The sequence below is a fragment of the Patiria miniata genome, unplaced genomic scaffold (genome assembly GCF_015706575.1).
Source record: "Patiria miniata isolate m_02_andy unplaced genomic scaffold, ASM1570657v1 HiC_scaffold_20, whole genome shotgun sequence".
NCBI lineage: Eukaryota > Metazoa > Echinodermata > Asteroidea > Valvatida > Asterinidae > Patiria > Patiria miniata.
The window spans coordinates 31,892,497-31,911,984 of NW_024037059.1; the positions used below are offsets into that span (position 1 = coordinate 31,892,497).

At 38.7% G+C, this 19,488-nt stretch overlaps 1 protein-coding gene across 1 annotated transcript in view; it reads left to right on the forward strand.

Annotated features, from left to right (window-relative positions):
* Positions 1–9,877: 9,877 nt before the first annotated feature.
* LOC119728680 (structural maintenance of chromosomes protein 6-like) overlaps positions 9,878–19,488 on the forward strand; it is a 40,277-nt gene continuing 30,666 nt past the window's right edge. Inside the window, exons 1-4 of the mRNA XM_038201002.1 lie at positions 9,878–9,999; positions 13,171–13,377; positions 14,844–14,958; positions 19,189–19,294. Of these exons, the coding sequence (XP_038056930.1) occupies positions 13,231–13,377; positions 14,844–14,958; positions 19,189–19,294 (368 nt within the window). The 5' untranslated portion in view covers positions 9,878–9,999; positions 13,171–13,230. The remainder of the gene's footprint in view (positions 10,000–13,170; positions 13,378–14,843; positions 14,959–19,188; positions 19,295–19,488) is intronic.

Below are 19,488 nucleotides of genomic sequence, written 5' to 3' on the forward strand. Positions count from 1 at the left end.
GGGATCGGCTGGGGCATTGTTATGGCTCAGACCGATCCCTGAAAGCTTGACTAGCACATAACTTTTTGATTTTTTTACCCTCTATCTTTTATACTTTGGTTTAGTTTGATATCTACAGCTGATCGGCAGGTCTACGGGTAGTATTAAAGTTGAAACAAAGGTGTATGTCATAAATCAATGAATATTTCATAATTGACTATAATCAAAACGGAGTTTCGTTTGATCAATTTGACTATCATTATATAATGACGCGATTGCCAATTGACGTAAGAAACGCCATAAATTATACCGGGAAAGAATAAAGATGTACATTGTAATATAAATATTATTTATACATCTTTCAAATAACGTGTCGTTAATTGTGAGCATTCCAAACAATACAGTAATTCGCAATGGTATTATAATGGTATATGATAGCATGATCAATGCGTCTCTATTAAATTTAAAAAAAAAAATTTTTAGGCGCCTATGTGTGAAATATTCTTTGATTGACTATGAGCATTCCATATGAATGAGTTAATTCGCAAAATATAGCAACAACAAAAGAGAAAGGAAAAAGAGAAAATTCCTTTACCCTAAAAACTGGAAAAATAATTTGTTTTAAAAAAGTCAAATGGGACACTTCATGTATTGATTTAACAGTTTGCAGTTAACCTTACATTTTAGCAAAATTGGGAAAAATCAGATGTTTCTGGAAAAGTGCAGCTTGTAGGGGTTAACCTTGCATTTTTAGTAAAATTTAGATGTTTATGAAACATTTCAAATTGTAAGGGGTGAACCTTGCATTTTTTAGCGAAATTGGGAAAAATCAGATCTTTCTGGAAAATGTCAGATTGTAAGGGGTTAACCTTGCTTTTGTAGTAAAATTTGGCAAAATAAGATGTGTATGAAAAATTTCAAAGTGTAAGGGGTTAACCTTTCTTTTTTAGTAAAATTGGGAAAATTTAAATGTGTAAGAAAAATTTCAAATTGTCAGTGGTTGACCTTGCATTTTTTAGCAAAATAGGGCCAAATCAGGTGTTTATGGAAAATTTCAGATGGTAAGGGGTTTACTTTGCATTTTTAGCAAAATTGGGCAGATACAGATTTGTATGAAAAATCAAAAATTGTAATTAAGGGATTAACCTTTGCCAAATAAGGGCAAAATCAGATGTTTCTTGAAAATTGCAGATTGAAAGGGGTTAACCTTGCATTTTAAGCAAAATTGGGCAAAGTCAGATGTTTCTGAAAAAAATTCCGATGTAAGGAATTAACCTTACTTTTGTTTTAGTGAAATTTGGTAAAAATTAGATGTTTATGGAAAATGTCAAATTGTAAGGGGTTCAGATTGCTTTTTTTAAAGCAAAATAGGGCAAAATCAGATGTTTATGGAAAATGTCAAATTGTAAGGTGTTAACCTTGCTTTTTTAGTAAAATTTGGAAAATTGAAATGTTTATGAAAAATTTCAAATTGTAAGGGGTTAACTTTGCAGTTTTAGCAAAATTGGGCAAAATCAGATTTGTATGAAAAATCAAAAATTGTAAGGGGTTAACCTTGCCAAATTAGGGCAAAATCAGATGTTTCTGGAAAATTGCAGATTGAAAGGGGTTAACCTTGCTTTTTTAAGCGAAATTGGGAAAAATCAGATGTTTCTTAAAAATTGAATATTGTAAGGGGTTAACTTGGCATTTTTAGCATAACTGGGCAATATCAGATTTATATGAAAAATCTCAAATTGTAAGGGGTGAACCTTGTATTTTTAGTGGAAACTTTACATCTGGATTTATAGAAGCATCTGATTCTGCCCAATTTTAGTAAAATATGCTCCAAATTTTGCTAAAAAAGCAAGGTTAACCTCTTACCATTGTAGATTTTTCATACAAATCTGATTTTGCCAAGTTTTACTAAATATACAAGGTACACCTCTTACAGTTTAAAATTTTTCATAAACATTTCTTTTTGCCCAATTTTGCTAGAAATACAAGGTTAAGCCCTAACAATCTGCAATTTTCCAGAATCATCTGATTGTGTCCTATTTTGCAAAAAAATGCAAGGTTAACCCCTTACAATTTGAATTTTTTTCATGAACATCTAATCTTATTCAAAAAGCAAGGTTAACCCCTTACAATCTGCAATTTTCCAGAAACATCAGATTTTTTTCCAAATTTCGCTTAAAAAATGCAAGGTTAACCCTTTATGATTTGAAATTTTTCATAAACATCTAACTTTGCCAAATTTTACTAAAAAAGCAAGGATAATCCCTTACATCTGAAATTTTCCAGAAACATCTGATTTTGCCCAATTTTGCTAAAATGCAAGGTTAACCCCTTACAATTTGAAATTTTCCATAAACATCTGGTTTTGCCCTGTTTTCCTAAAAGAAAATGCAAAGTGAACCCCTTACAATTTGAAATTTTTCATATACATCTAATTTTTACCAAATTTCACTAAAAAAAAGTAAGGTTAATTCCTTGCATCGGAATTTTTTTTCAGAAACATCTGATTTTGCCCAATTTTGCTCATATATGCAAGGTTCACCCCTTACAATTTGAGAATTTTCATAAAAATCTCATTTTGCCCAATTTTGCTTAAAATGCAAGGTTAACCCCTTTCAATCTGCAATTTTCCAGAAACATCTGATTTTGCCCTAATTTGGCAAAGGTTAACCCCTTACAGTTTCTGATTTTTCATACAAATCTGATTTTTCCCAATTTTGCTAAAAAAGCAAGGTTAACCCCTTACATCTGAAATTTTTCAGAAAGATCTGATTTTGCCCAATTTTGCTTAAAATGCAAGGTTCACCCCTTACAATTTGAGATTTTTCATGAAAATCTGATATTGCCCAGTTTTGCTAAAAATGCAAGGTTAACCTCTTACAATTTGAAATTTTTCATTCACATCTTATTTTGCCAAATATCACTAAAAAAGCAAGGTTAACCCCTTACAATCTGAAATTGTCCAGAAAGATATGATTTTGCCCAATTTAGCTAAAAATACAAGGTTCACCCCTTACAATTTGAGATTTTTCATATAAATCTGATTTTGCCCAGTTATGCTAAAAATGCCCAGTTAACCCCTTACAATCTGCAATTTTCCAGAAAATTCTGATTTTGCCCTAATTTGGCAAGGTTAACCTCTTACAATTTTAGATTTTTCATACAAATCTGATTTTGCCCAATTTTGCTAAAAATGCAAAGTTAACCCCTTACAACCTGAAATTTTCCATAAACACCTGATTTTGCCCTATTTTGCTAAAAAATGCAAGGTTAACCACTGACAATTTGAAATTGTTCATAAATATTTAAATTTTCCCAATTTAACTAAAAAAGAAAGGTTAACCCCTTACAATTTGAAATTTTTCATACACATCTTATTTTGCCAAAGTTTACTACAAAGCAAGGTTAACCCCTTACAATCTGAAAAATTCCAGAAAGATCTGATTTTGCCCAATTTCGCTAAAAAATGCAAGGTTCACCCCTTACTATTTGAAATGTTTCATAAACAGAATATTTCACACATAGGGGCCTAAATTATATATTTTTTTAAAATCTAATAGAGACGCATTGATCGTGCTATCATATACCATTCTAAAACCATTGCGAATTACTGTATTGTTTGGAATGTTCACAATTAAAGACACGTTATTTGAAAGATGTATAAATAATATTTATATTACAATGTACATCTTTATTCTTTTCCGGTATAATTTATGGCGTTTCTTACGTCAATTGGCAATCGCGTCATTATATAATGATAGTCAAATTGATCAAACGAAACTCCGTTTTGATTATAATAGTCAATTATGAAATATTCATTGATTTATGACATACACCTTTGTTTCAATTTTTATACTACCCGTAGACCTGCCGATCAGCTGTAGATATCAAACTAAACCAAAGTATAAAAGATAGAGGGTAACAAAATCAAAAAGTTATGTGCTAGTCAAGCTTTCAGGGATCGGTCTGAGCCATAACAATGCCCCAGCCGATCCCTTAGTTCTCTTCCGGGGTCTCGGCGTCCCCGACCAATACACACTTCCTTCCCTATCCATCCATATAACCCCGGGGGGCCAGGCACCATGTAAAAGCAAAGAGCTAAGGGAGGAACAGGGCGGCCCCTAAGCCCTGATCCTCCGAGTGGACCACATGCCCTGAACCTGTACGAAGGCGCCAACCTGGAACTCGCGGACAGTACCAGCAGCAGTGCTTACCGATTAAGCTAAGGTACTGTTGGTACTTTACGACGGGAAATTAAATCTCTTATAGTGAATAATTGAACTCATACGTTAAAAACCAAAAAGACACCAGCGGGATTCGAACCCGGGACCCCGCTAACCGTGGACGACGAATCGTAACCACTGGGCCATTTCGTTACCTTAAAATTTTCCTTAAACTGAGAAAAGTTGTCTTTATAGGTGAGCAAACGCGCCAGGAAGATTACTGGGTCCATTTGCTTTACCTTAATGGGTAAAAACAAGTCGATATAATGAGCCCAGTGTGTTTGGTTTGTTAGGAAGCTGCATAACACAGCCTAATGTGCAAAACAGTCGTGTGCTAGGCGGATCATTACGCAACAATGAACACAGGCGCGGTTCTAGAACCAATATTTTGGAGGGGCTAGCAGGGTGGATCCAGAATTTTTTTCAGGGAGGCGGGCTGAAATGTAGACCGGTTATTTTCTCCAGACACTTAAGCCTCCGAAAATCAATAGGTGTGTGTGTGGGGGGGGGGGGGGGGTCATGCCATATTTTCAATGAGGACCGCCAATAAAATCCTAAAATCATTCACACTTTATATTAACTAATGCAACCTTGTCACGACTATTTCTTTAGGGGGAGACCGTTCGCATGTACATCACAATCCTTCTTTTGGCTAATGCAATTTCTTTTTACAAAATTTTGGGGGGGCTAAAGCCCCCCCCCCCCCCCCCCCCCCCCCCCGTAGAACCGCGCCTGAATGAACACCGCAATTGTGTATTTTCAAAAGGCAGACGCGTAGGTTTCTACTCTTTGTATCTGGGCACATAGGCCTATAGATTCTCACCTCCCTCTTCAGCTACATTGTATTTCGACTTTCTTAAAAAGAAAAATAGAGACTGTCAGCGAATCTCCGGGAGTTGAAATAAGGATCGTCCCCTCGATAGACCTCAGACTCAGTAAAGTTCAACATTGGGCTCTTTTTCAACAGCTGTTTTTGCGGAAACTTTACATCTGGATTTTTTAGAAGCACCTGATTTTGCCCAATTTTAGTAAAATATGTACCAAATTTTGCTAAAAAAGCAAGGTTATTTCATACAAATCTGATTTTTCATACAAATCTGATTTATCAAATTTTACTAATTATACAAGGTATACAATTTAAAATTTTTCATAAACATTTCTTTTTGCCCAATTTTGCTAGAAATACAAGGTTACGCCCTAACATTCTGCAATTGTCCAGAATCATCTGATTGTGTCCTATTTTGATTAAAAGAAATGCAAGGTTAACCCCTTACAATTGATTTTTTTTCATGAACATCTAATTTTCCCCAATCTTATTCAAAAAGCAAGGTTAACCCCTTACAATCTTCAATTTTCAAGAAACATTTGATTTTTTTCCGATTTTCGCTTTAAAAAAATGCGAGGTTAACCCCTTTCAATTTGAAATTTTTCGTAACATCTAACTTTGCAAAATTTCACTAAAAAAGCAAGGTTAGGCCAAAAAAAAGTCTCCGGTTTCTGGTATGGAGCTTGCCCAAAAAGTGGTGCGGCGACGCGACTTGTTTTTTTTTTTTTACCTGTTTTTTTTGCTTCAAATGTCGGCTGATGACTGCAAATGGTGCCCGACTAAACTTAGTGTAAATATTATGGGAGACCAGAGAGGCCACATAAAGCTTATTCTCGATCATAACCCCATCTAAAAACACGTTAAAATTTTGCAGCAGCAGGATTCCAGTCAAAGCAGTGAGTTTGGCGGTTTTGAGACATCATCGTTCATTGAAAATAAAAACTTTTTCATTTTGCCGACGCGCATGGCTACTGCGACGCGCGCGCATACCAGATACCGGAGACTTTTTTGGGGGCCTTAATCCCTTACATCTGAAATTTTTCGGAAACATCTGATTTTGCCCAATTTCGCTAAAATATGCAATGTTCACCCTTTATAATTTGAAATGTTTCATAAACATCTAACCCCATACAATCTGCAATTTTCCAGAAACATCTGATTTTTCCCGAAAAAAAAAAAATGCAAGGTTAACCCCTTACAATTTGATTTTTTTTTCATAAACATCTAATTTTGCCCAATTTTACATCAGCTTATGCTAACAAATTATCAGGTAACTGGATCATTAAACGGGACAGGTGCACATCGGCCTTGGAGCTCAGACCATGTGTCATGCACTCCTCAATAGATGATGCACATAACACTATGGGTAGTACAGGCACAGCTGGGGGTACTGCCCAAACAATGATGAACGCATTGCGTATGCTTAAAGAATTACCCACAATTCCGGTTTTTACCGTTTAGGTCTGGCTCTAATCACTTTACGCGATCCCCTGACGTCTCATACACTGACTTTAGGCAAAATAGTCAGACTTTCGCGGTCTAGTAACCAGACTTTGACTCTTAAAGAAACATCGAATGAAAAGGGAAATATTAAATGCATATTGCAAAAGATCGAATACAAACATATACCGATGATACATCGAATACAAATAGCTCGAAATGTCAAACATATGTGTGAAACATTGCTCACATATTTGAGAATATCGCAAATATATTGTAGAACAACACACACAATTGTATCGAAAAACATCGCACATTTAATGCAAACTTCGAACATATATTGAAAACATCGCACATATAGGCCTATATCGTCAAAAACATTGCACATATAAATTGAAAATCGCATATAAATGTAAAACATCGCACACATTATATTGAACATCGCACATATATTGTAAAACATCGCACAAATAAACATCGCGCAAATAATGAAAAACATCGCACACTTATATTGAACATCGCACATAAATGTAAAAGATAACAAACACATATTGAACATCCAACATATATATTGCAAAATATTGAATATTGCAACGTTTGACACGCCATACTGGAATGCGCCCACTTTGTTAATCGGAAAGAACATAAGCATCCACACAACTGATCCTTTAGAACCTTACCAGGATTCAAGATGGACTATTGATTCTACACATTTTTATGTTTTATATTGTCCTGGCGACGTGGTAAACACACCCGGGGCCATCTATCGCCAGATCCTAGTATGGACCATAGTACGTCCTTCAGAGGGGGTGTCAGTCTTGTGATCCTACTGGAGGGGTTGAAAATTGGCGGGAAAACCCTGTGTGCTTGTGCACATTTACATAGGCTTGTGTACAAATGCACTATAAACATTGGGATTATTTCGATCACCCCTGTGACCAAAATGGAATGTCAAATGGGTTAAGTCTGTGGTTTTAACGGCTGTTTGGGGCCTGAGAGATACTCCAGACATGCCAGAGGTTAATCAGGGGTGAATGAGCTGGTTGTGAGGGTTGGGTGGCTCAAATTACATGTTGTCATGGAAACATTCCATACAGTACCTGGATATTAAACATTAAAGGTGCTCGCTCCAGCAAAACTGGGCGTTTTGGGCTAGTCTTTGTGTTATGCGTGCGAGAACGACTTTCGGGGTCCCTTTTGCGACCCCAAAGTCGGGCTGTTTTTCATGCTAGTTGTGATTCCAGCTGAAAAAAGTTTTCGCCTTCTGCGGACGTGTAAGAAACATTATGTGTGCATTGGTGCTGTGTGTATTTCTGTGACTTACACAACGTGTATCGTACATTGACTGAAAACGACAGGGAAAACGTATGCGTACTCCGCCGTGTCCGATGTTAAACCTATGGTTAAACAACCGGGGTTGGTGTTTTTTTCGTCTTTTCTCGGAGTTTGGTTTCAACCAGATGTTTGAAATAAGATAATTAAACAATCCAAACCATGAACATTTCGGGGATTTCAGGACGCAGTATCCAAGATGCTAGTGATTGATAGTGGATCATTCCTTAATCTTTCACGTTCGTTTGACAGTAGTGCTTCATCTGACGTCATGATTAGACCAGCGCACCTGTTACTGTGTTAGTGCGAGAAAGTAGTCTCACACAAAAACAGTTATGCAAGGGCGGTCTTCAAACTGCAACCAACGCTCTCAATATCACTGACGTCTTGGGCCAAGACTACCCCCAACACATCACAATAATATTGTAAATTCCCCGATATGCCCACGTGATGCATGCTCTATTTAGAAATAATTCAAAAGTTGTTCCATCGAAATAAAATATGGCGGCTGTGCGTCAGTGTTGACTGATTTAAATCACGTTTATTTAAATCACTGATTTAAATCGCGATTTAAATCAATCAATTTTTCAATAAAAATCACTGATTTCAATCAGCTTGTAGTAAACATGTTATTTTTGGCAAAATAAATTGTATGAGGGTCATTTCAATCATTTAAATAAAATGACTCCACTTAATTACAAAACTACTTCATCAACATGACCTCAACTTAGGTTTTGCATAATTACACAAAATCATTGTTGATCATGTAAAAGTCAAGCTCCGAGTCAATGCAGTCTAAATAGATTTGTTTGAAGTTTGAATTCTGATTCTTGTAGAATATCAATTAATTGTTCAGTCAGCACACTCACTTTCTCTTTAATCATTCCATGATCTGTCTACAATAATAATATGAATCAACGATGCTGTTGTAGGCAACCAATTGGTAGTCTCATTTCCTAACTTTCCCCATACAAAATTAGATTTAGATTATACCTTGAAAGGTGCAAGGCCTGATATGAATGCATCATAATTATAATGTTCTCCCCTCGTGTGAAGGACCATTAATCAAACATTCTTTTCACCACTTTAACAAGAATTAGAGTCGTTTTGAAATTAGAAGCATTTTATTTTTAAATACTTGCCCAGGGAGATCTGTTGTTGGTGTATCACGTACCATAGCTAACACGTTTTTCATTTACATCCGCACACGCCGTACCTCAACGGTATCAATCAAGCCATACACCTTTAGAGTGTCTTCAGTATGTATGTACTACGGGCGTCGCCAGGATTTTTTTCCGGGGTGGCAAAATTCCTTAAATCTCTCAACATGTTCTCAATTTATCATTTTTTTTCCGAGCGTGGGCAGGGGAACATTTGCCCCCCCCCCAACCAAGTTAACAGCAATATGGCTTCGCACCTCTTTTTCATCCCCCCCCCCCTTTTCCAGGAGGTCCCCCCTTGTACCAATGAGGTTGACTGCATATGATACCACACTTATGTATATGAAATAAAGTGATTTTTTTTTTCAAATCACTGATTCAACACCGATTTTTTTTTTCAAAGGCATTTATCAATGTTAATATTCCATATTTGTCTGGAATTTTCCAATACTGTATGTAGTTTGATGGACGATGGGTATAGGAACCTGAAACCCCTTGTCGAAAAGGGTGTGTGGGAAGATTTAGACAAATTTTGAGACGATCACTATTTCGAAAGGTAAAAATATATAACAAAATCTGATTTACATTTTATAAAATTCGAATTTTTTTTTTATGTTACAAAAATTTAAAACAAATCACCAACCAGGCCTGCTGCGCGTCCATTATGTCGGCAGCGAGTGCACTCGCTATTTTTGTTTTTAATATCTATATAAATCTATGGGAAAGACAAAGTGTGGACTTTTCTCGCAATTTCTCAAATGTTATCAAGCAAGATGATGATATCACGTATTAGTTATAATGCCCGAAAAGAAAATCATAGAATCAAAAATATATTTTGTGGTAATCGTGTAAAAATTGTGATACCGTGACATTTCCTTAATGGATAAAATGTATTAACGTTCGTTTAGAGCCTCCGTAGCTATTTCGGCGGCAGCGCAGTTTTGTGCGGCCGCGGCATGCGCATGCATGAACTGATGACAGTCATGACAGCAATGGTTGGCGCAACTTTCAAGAATTAGTGACGTTGATCAACAAATTAATGGTATAAAATTTGCTTCTTGAAACCAATAGCTGAGTAACTGTTGACCATAGGAGGAATTTCGTTTTCTGTATTATAGTGTTTAGGCCTCCTTTCGGAAGAAATGTTGCAACCTGAAGCCACTTCCGCGATTGTGTACAAAGTCTATGGACTATATGGAGAGTCAAGAAAATTTGCTAAGTAACAATATTGGAAATGTTTCTCAGTCACAGATTCGTGTCTTATCATCATTTTTGCAATGTACTTTCTTCATGACTGTTCCTGTTGACAACCATTCAAACTCAATATCCAGGTGTCATGCCAAAAACTGTCCGGTGCCAATACTCAAAGTAACTTGGACCCAACTTTAGCACTAGCTGGAGTTACCCAGCCCTAAAGTTTTATCATTATTGGGTTGTCCTAAAAATGATAAAATTTAGGGCTGAGTAACTCCAGCTACTTTAGCACCAAACACAAGTGTCCTGTGTCTATTGTGCATGCTCAGCGAATGCTATTGGCACCGGACAGGTTTTGGCATGACACCGGCCAAAACTCACTGGGCCCCCAACCCCGGCCTGTGTTGTCTCTCATTGTGCAGACTGTGCTTAAGCGCAAATGACAGCATTGACCGGGAGACCAGGGAATGGGGATATGTTCATTGTGTGGACGTGTCCCAACCATTTTGGCCAGGATCGTAGGCCTAGACCCATAAACGTTGCGTCAATACAACACCTAGCCCCACTAGTGTGGCCGTCGGTATGCTGCGCTGAACCTAAGGCCACGCACAGTAGTGGTCCGCGCACTACTGAGGACGTTTTCATAAAATTTGCAGGGAATTTCTTACATATGGTTGTATTCTACGATGTCCCATCTATCACTTCTGGGATGCTTAGGTGTAATGATGTTCAATTTTCCGAGATATTCTTGAATCTTTCTGGAGCCCATATGCACTTGTGAAACGTCCGGTGATGGCAGCCATTTTGAATGTGACAAGAGATGACCTCAAGCTGTGACGTCGCGTTTATGCAAATTGCTTGTCGAGCGAGGGCGCGAGTTGCAAATGCGACGGCTGTTTCCTGTGCCGTAGATCCTGAATAGAGATCAGTGCACGTGGCCCCCAGACGATAAATGCACGGTACAGGAAACAGTGTGTGGCCTTAGGTTCAGCGCAGCATACCGACAGCCACACTAGTGGGGCTATACAACACCATGCTCCAGAGTTGCGTAGAAACACTCGACGCACGAGATTGTACGGGTACCCGGACGGCTTTTACCATTTTGCGTGTGCATGACTCGGTGTACCAGGGTACCGTGCGTTACCTCAAAAAATCACAAGTTCTGCTTGTACGTTTGTTGTTGTGTTGAGGTTGTTTTTACCCTTCAAATTTACAGATAGCTTCATATGTAAGTACATATTACTGGCAAAATGACGTGCTGCGTAAAAATATCGAGTGTTTTTACGAGAGGCTGAGCCGTGGCGTTGTTATTGACGCCAGGTTTACCAGTCTAAGCTAGGCCCTTTCAACTCAAGTAGGCTGCTCCAGTATAGTCCAGGTTGGACGACGTCCTCATTGCATTACAACAGAGGAGTCTAACCTGGGCCAGGCCTCTATATTGTGGCCTTGCACTGGAGTAAACTCTGTGCTAAGAGTCTACTCCAGTGCAAGGCATAGAATGTCTTTGCAAATGGTCAATTGTATGCATGTACATTTCTTTGCAACTAGGTTGGGTGGTTTGATATGAATAATAATTCTTTCAGGTGGCAATTGTTATCTCAATCACATGTTTAAATAAAAACATTGTTTGGATTATAACATACGTTTTGTATTTAGGTAGCCCCATTCTTTAAACTTCGTCCTCAAGGCGATATACACTGTAGCTCAAAATTTAGGGAAATTATGGCATTTTTTCATGTGAATCATTCGGCCTGAAACTCGGCATGTGGATTCACTTACCCAAGCATCCACTTATTCACCAATTTAGGACTTTGCCGTGGTTCCTTCTGCATGTTCTGGTGACATTTGTGTCTTAATTTGCATCAGTGCAAACAGCATTGACCTCCACTTGGGGTGGCAAATAACTACATGTAGACAAATTTCACCAGAAGAAACAATGGGGAAGTCCTTATTTTGGTGAAAAAGTGAGATGCTTGGGTATTAGTAAGTGAACCCACATGCCGAGTAGGCCTATCTAGCTGAATGATTTTCATGAAAGAATGCCATCATTTCCCCAACTTTTTGAGCTCATGTGGCTATGGTCTGGGAAAGGGACATTACTCCAGTGCCTGGCCAATAGAATAGAGCTCGTATTGAGGTTGTTCAAAAGTTTGTTTTCATGGGTTTCTGGACCCAAATCCAGTTTTCAAACTTTAAGTGGAATTACTGTGGGCTCCCATATATTTTGCACTAAATTTAGTCGGGCACCATTTGCAGACGGTGTTGTAATTTTTTAATTGTGCGTCTGGAAGCCAGGGGTGCGTTTTGGCGGTCATAACCAAGAATTGGTTCGGTGGTTTCTTGTTGGTGAATTTCTTCAGCAATTTTAATTGGGTTAGAATTACGCGTGATCATGTAGTACTCAAATCCCAAAAACAATTAACCAAAGAGAAACCACCGAACCAATTCTTGGTTATGACCGCCAAGAGCGGTGGTCGTGTATCTGAAACCTGTAAATGCTTTTTAATTAGCACAATATGTGAGGGAGCAGACTAATGACCAGCCTGGCAGCTCATGCACGATGTCAATATCGCTGTATGGTCTGACATTACCATTTTCTCTGATTTTTGTCTTGACTATCCAAATTTCCCGAAGAATGTTCGTGTCGGTCGAGATCGTAAGTGGGTGCAGAATTCTCAAGCCTTGTGGCCTTACTGAGGTCACCTCAAGCTCCACCCTGAAGGATATTTTTGAGAGTTTGAAGGGTATCGAAGCGTCATCTGCAACATCAGCCGACTTTTGAAAAAGAAAAAAAGAAGGGGGGAAAAACCTGCGTCACCGCACCACCTTTGGGGCAAGCTCCATACCAGAAACCGGAGACCTTTTTTTTGCCTTATACATGATGTTTTTTCCTGAGATTTACTATACCTGCAGAAGAAATACCAGCATACTGAATCTAGCCTTTCTGAATACTGAATCTAGTTATAAAATCAAATGTTCAACACTTAAGTCGCATGTGTCTGCGTTTCTGCTTCAACAGGTTTGATTTTGTCCAGTTTCTTCTGCATGTTAACATTGACATTGCTGGTCACCACACACCATGTCTAAGAGTAGCAGTAAGCAAAAGCTCCAAGATGAAGCCCCATCAGCCAAACGAGCTCGTCGTGGGACTCCTACTATGTCAAGTGATGACATTAGTGACAGTCAAGAGGAAAACCTGAGTCAAGTTGCTGATATTGAATTGAGTGTAAGAGATCATTAAGAATTTATGTTTCTGTTTGTTAATTGTTTCTTTGGTTCAATTTCACGTCTGCTTTTGTTAGTTTGTAAATACTGTAAATTCTCACAAGAATAATTGTCAATAGCAGATCTTCAAAATAGTAAATGTACATGTACTTTTTTGGTTCCCACTTGATCCCCATCCGTGCCAAAGACATTGACCTTTTATTCCCCGTAATTTTTCATGCTACATTGTACATGTACATTCATCATGAATTACGAAGCACCCAGAGTGAAGTCTATCAGCACAAATTTTAAATTGAAATGTAATAAAGCCCAATGATGATGTGGAATGAAATTAAGGTACGCATATGTTTCCAATGAATTTATATGATGCAAGTGTTAAATCTAAAAGGAAATCATAGAAATGATAACAAACTGATGTAAAAACGTCGGAGGTTGGACTAGACTGTTTTCCACCCCCCCCCCCCTTCAAAATATGGGGACCGGTAGCTAGTTCCCATTTAAAGCCATTGATGGGATCACCTGCATGCGTGTGCGCATCATGATTGTTTATTTTTGAATCGCTGTTCAGCTTTGTGCATGGACGGTGATTGAACAAACGATTATCAAAAAACTCACTCTTGCCTTACCACAAAAAGTACGCAAAATCATCAGTGTCTCCAAGAAGGTAACTTTCAAGCATTTCAACTGCACAGGTTTTAAATACTGAACAGTAATTTCCCTCTATTTGCTAGAGACAGTTTCAAATTCAGCAAAAATCGAAGCTCATCACCTCCGAAATTGTACATTCGTGGCGCGGCCTATTGCCATTTTATAATAGGCTGGTTGCAAGCAAACATTACCGTTGTGATTTTGAATTCAAGAGGCCGGATTCAGACCTACATGTACATGTATACACGTGTTGCATATAATTTGCATACATTAGGCGGAAAGACGCCCGGTGTATTTAGGATTCACTGCTAGCTACCTGTCCCCATATTTGAAGTCCGAAGGGACAGGGAACCAGACTAGAGGTTGGTCTTTCTTGTCTACAAGCATGTCAAGTATTCAATTAATAGTTGCTACGACTGAAGTGATGTAGCTCTCGATCCCTATTACATTATTTCTTCTGGTGTGTTGTCATGTACATGTAACATTTAAACAGTAACTTGCAAGTACATCAATCTGTGATTAATACACGTATAGTGTTAAAGAGATGCATAAGAAGGTTCTTGTAGATTATTTAAGGGGTTCAATTTTTGAGCCTCCCAGTTTTGATTGACTAAAACTAAATACCCATGTACATGTACAGTGATGTACCTGTTATGTTAAGTTGATACACATTGCAATCTGTATCAAAGGGAGAGAGAGTTGGACTAATTCATAAACAATTCTCACCATGTACTTATTGCAATTAACGTTTACAAAGTGATTACAACTATCTGTGAGGTTAACAATTTGTTTAATGTTTTTGTGTGTGTTTTTTTATAGCCTGAGGCTGAGTATGGCATCATTGAACATGTGAGTGTTAAAAACTTCATGTGCCACAAGCGTCTGGAATTCAACTTTGGCCCAAATGTCAACTTCATTGTGGGACGAAATGGAAGTAAGAAGATCACAAACATATTTATATGGTTGCATTTAGTCTTTGTTACAGATAATATCTAAGTCTCCATGACTATGACAGTTTACATTGTAAATTGTTCTATCGTGTGCTTGGATACTGTAATTTCATTGGCCTGGGGTGGCCACGTGTCTTTAGACAATAAAAATGCATGTCACACACTGAGGATGATATCGCACTGCGTTCAAAGGGCGTGTTTCACGTGTTTGCGGAACTAGCTTTACGCAATGAGAACTACAACGTCAAACATTTGGTCTCATGTCCGGCAGGACATTAAAACCAGTTATCAAAGGTTACATCGCAGTGATTTAATATATTTCTTACACAGTACATGTATGTTACAACCATTTATCTGTTTGAGTTATTGGCATGATATAACAAAACAATTTTTGACTGCTGTGATGTGGGATATGCCGTTTCTAACCCCCACAGGGTGTATAGCACCCTTGGCTTAGCCTCGGGTGCTATGCGCCCCTCGGGTGTTAAAAACGTCATATCCCACATCACAGCAGACAACAGTTGTTAAGTTCATGTATGACTGCCTTGTGATGTTAGTCTATCTTAGTGTGTAGTCCAAAATATGTACACCATGTCCTGTTTTACTATACTTCTGTGGGGCCTTATTGTTTCCCCTTTTTGTTCCTGTTGTTCAGACTTCTACGTTTTTGACATGTCCCACAAGGTTTGTACACAAAAACCCTCCAAGGACTTGGGCTCGGGGTCATTTTTATTGTAGGTAACCCATTGTCCTAAGTCATCAGATGAAAAGCATAACAAGATCATACGTGTGCATTATATTTTTCTTCATGTACACATGTATGATACTATGATACATTTTTTATTTGTCAATTTGTCTAGATGCTTCAGTAGAATCCCTAGCTCAATTGTTGACAGGAACACATAGGCAGTGCAAAGTGATGTTATATACAGTATGGTGATTTTCATACTTGGTCCATGATTTTCCGATGTTGGAAAAAGCAGATGCTCCATCTGTTTGCACACAGATTGGATGGGCGTACAAGCATTATATTCACTGTGTGGACTTCCGAACAAAAGAGGTCCACATAAACCAGGTAGCAGCGACGTTGTGTGAACTTGCCCACGTCCACACAGTGTTTCTGCCTGTCTGGAAAACAGGTTTAAAGGCATTTTTGGGTTAAGTTTATCAGTGGCAAAATAAAGAGAAACATTAAAGGGAGTTCACAGTGTGAGTAAAATGAGGTTTTTTTTCAGAGGCTTTTCTTAACTACACGAAAACAAAGGAATGTCCACACTAGGTATGTAGCGTAAACACATACGTGTTGACAGGGTGGTCCATATAAGTCACTTTTTTCCTCTCAAATCAACGCAATTTTATTGACAATGTGAAAATCAAGCAAATTGATTGATAATTCAGTCTTCAGATATGCCACATAGACCAGCTGCAAACATTCCAAAGCCTGGATGAGTGCTATGGAAGGAGAACGCGTTCAAAGAAAACCATCTCACTGGAAAGCATTGGCAGTGGCAGTATGGTCTGCCACGGTCAGAGATGTGACAGGGTCCTGCAAAGGGTCTGTAACGTCTCTACCAAGTCTATGTCAACGTGGACAATACCTCAAAATTTCAACTAAAACTTTGATTCAAGGAAAAATGACTATCCTACTTTTGTTAGATTTGATTTCAAGTTAAATGAACAAAAAGAATTGTGCAAATTGCTTTTAAAAAGTTCAGACTATAAAAAGAAATGCGGAAGAAGTAGGCTATTCCATGCTAAAAAAAAGGCTGCATACACATGTATATATTTACAGTTTTCGAATCACTAGAGAGCTAACGTATTGTGCTCAATGTTCACTTAACATGATGGGCGCATCCATGTTTGTGTACAAACCTATGGAAAAATCAAAAATTGTGCTGCTTTTGTACAGCTATTTTCATATCTGGGATTGTTTTTCGAAAGTGTTGTGTAAGTGAAACCCATACACTATAAAACTGGTAAACAAAGTTAGTAAATCAGTGTTCCATGTAACAGCACCCATGTGCGCATATGTGCTTCCAATATTTGTGTTTTTATACCAAGCCACTATTTTGTACTCTTACGTCAAATTAAGACCTCACCCGACTGGTGAAATTACATGCCATCTAATTTCAATATGTTCTACAATCACGCACATCAAGTCTGTTCCTAGAATGTGCTCAAAAATATTTTATGCGAGAGAATGAGGAGTTAGCTCTTGTAATTTACTATAGCTCTATGGAGAGTAGTTCTAATATAGAACACTCACTGGATCACTGAGGGAGGTTTCTTTTACTTTACATGTACATGTACCATGAGTTAACATAGTAAAACAATTGTTTTATAACACCTCACCCACAGATTCTGCTTATTTTGTTCTGTTACCTGTTACCTATCCCGTAGTCTTCTGACCGTGGGGACACCCCTTGAAGACCTGTCAACCAGCTTCCTCCATCCCTCTCGATCCTCAGACTTTCTCAGGGAGTCACTCAGCGTCAGGCCTGTCCACTCCGAGATGTTATCCTCCCACCTCTTTCTCTGCCTGCCTCTCTTTCTTCCTCCTTGTACAGTGCCTTGCAGGATCGGCTTAGCAAGTCCTGATGATCGTGAAATGTGCCCATACCACTTCAGTTTGCGCTTTTTCACAGTGGTCAGGAGATCTTCGTAGGATCCAATGACTTGCCTGATTCTGGTCCGTACCTCCTCGTTGGTGATGTGATCTTTGTAGGAGATGCCAAGGATCTTTCTGTAGCATCTCATTTCTGTGGCATGTATTCTCCTCTCTAAGTCGGTTCTTAGAGTCCAAGTCTCACAGGAATAGAGGAAGACGGATATGACCAACGAGCGCATCAGTCTGATTTTTGAGCTGAGCATGATGTTCCGGTCATTCCAAATGGGCTTCAATTTTGCCAGCGCTGCTGTTGTCTGCGCGATCCTGGAGCATATTTCTGGTTTAGACCCTCGATCACTCACAACAGATCCCAGGTACTTGAAGCTTTGGACAGTGTCAAGCTTCCTGCCATTGACGGTGGTGTCAGTGGTGATACCGTTGATACTGTTGGTCATGCGTTTGGTCTTCTCTGCACTGATTTCCATGCCATAGGATGAGGATGTTTTGTCAATGCCTTCCACTAGTTTGGCAAGCTCCTGTTCTTCTCCAGCTACGCCATCGATATCGTCGGTGAAACGATATCTGATTAAATATCCAATAGAAATGTACTTTTCCAATATATTGTTTTGTTGAAAATTGTCTTTCTACACTACTTCCATATGAAATGTTTGCACCCAACTCTGTAGTGCATCAGAACATAGGCATAACACACACACACACACACAGACAAGCGTGTTCACACCGTCGATCGTGGACGTCCTATTGTCTCTCTTTTGTTTGTACTCTTTTTAGGAAGACTCCCATAGGTTTTGTACACGACCCCAATTGCGGACGTATGCTGAGAATTGTGGACGATATTGTTCTCTTTTGTTCTTCGTCCACGGTTTGAAAAGATGAACAGGTACACCCGGTCGTATGTGTGGGTGCGTTTAGGCCTTCAAACCGTGGACGAAAAATGCCGGAGAACAAAAGAGAACAATGTCGTCCGCGATTCCCAGCAAACGTCCGCGATTGGGGTCGTGTACAAAACAAATGGGAGTCTTCCTTAAAAGTACAAACAAAACGGTGTGAAAACAAAACGGTGTGAACACAACTGCGTGTGCACACAGGCCTCTGTTTGCTATATTGGTTGGTATGCATGTATCGTCTGTTTGGCCATGCATGGTAAAAAAAGTCACAATAGAGACAACTATGTGATGCGCTCTCAGCCAGTCAACAGGCAGAATATGTTGGTGAGGCGCATCACATGTAGTTTGTTGGTCATTGTTTTGGGATCTGTTGGGCATGACCCAAAACTCAGGCATGCAACTTTTCCTCAGATCTGCTGATTTCCTCGTTTTTTACTTCTCATGAATGCTGTTACAAATTGAAAAATACTGTACAAAGTCTTGTGTGGTTTGGAGTTTCCTCTCTTTTTTTCTAAATTCCAAGCTGCATGGCTGAAAACTGATCTCTCATTCACGTATGTGTAGAGTACATGAAGGGTTTGAGCTGTGCTCAGTTTTCAACCCCATGTAACCATGTCTTATTCAACATGGATGAAAATAACGTTTTGCTGACAACCAGTTTTCTTCAGTTTTGTACAAATTCCCACTGTATCCTTCAGGTGGAAAGAGCGCCGTCCTAACAGCTATAGTCGTAGGACTCGGAGGTAAAGCTACAGCCACAAATAGAGGCTCTTCAATTAAGAACTTCATCAAGAACACAGAGCAGTAAGTTGATCATCGGTTACAAAGTTAATCATTTTTACAGTATACAAGTATAACATGGTTTGAGGGTGGACAGTCGATATTGGCTCCCCGAGGTATTGGAAGTTGACAAACTAGTCTCTAGGCGAAGCCGAGGGAACTAGTTTGTCAACTTCCAATACCGAGGGGAGCTAATATTGACTGCCCACCCGAAATAA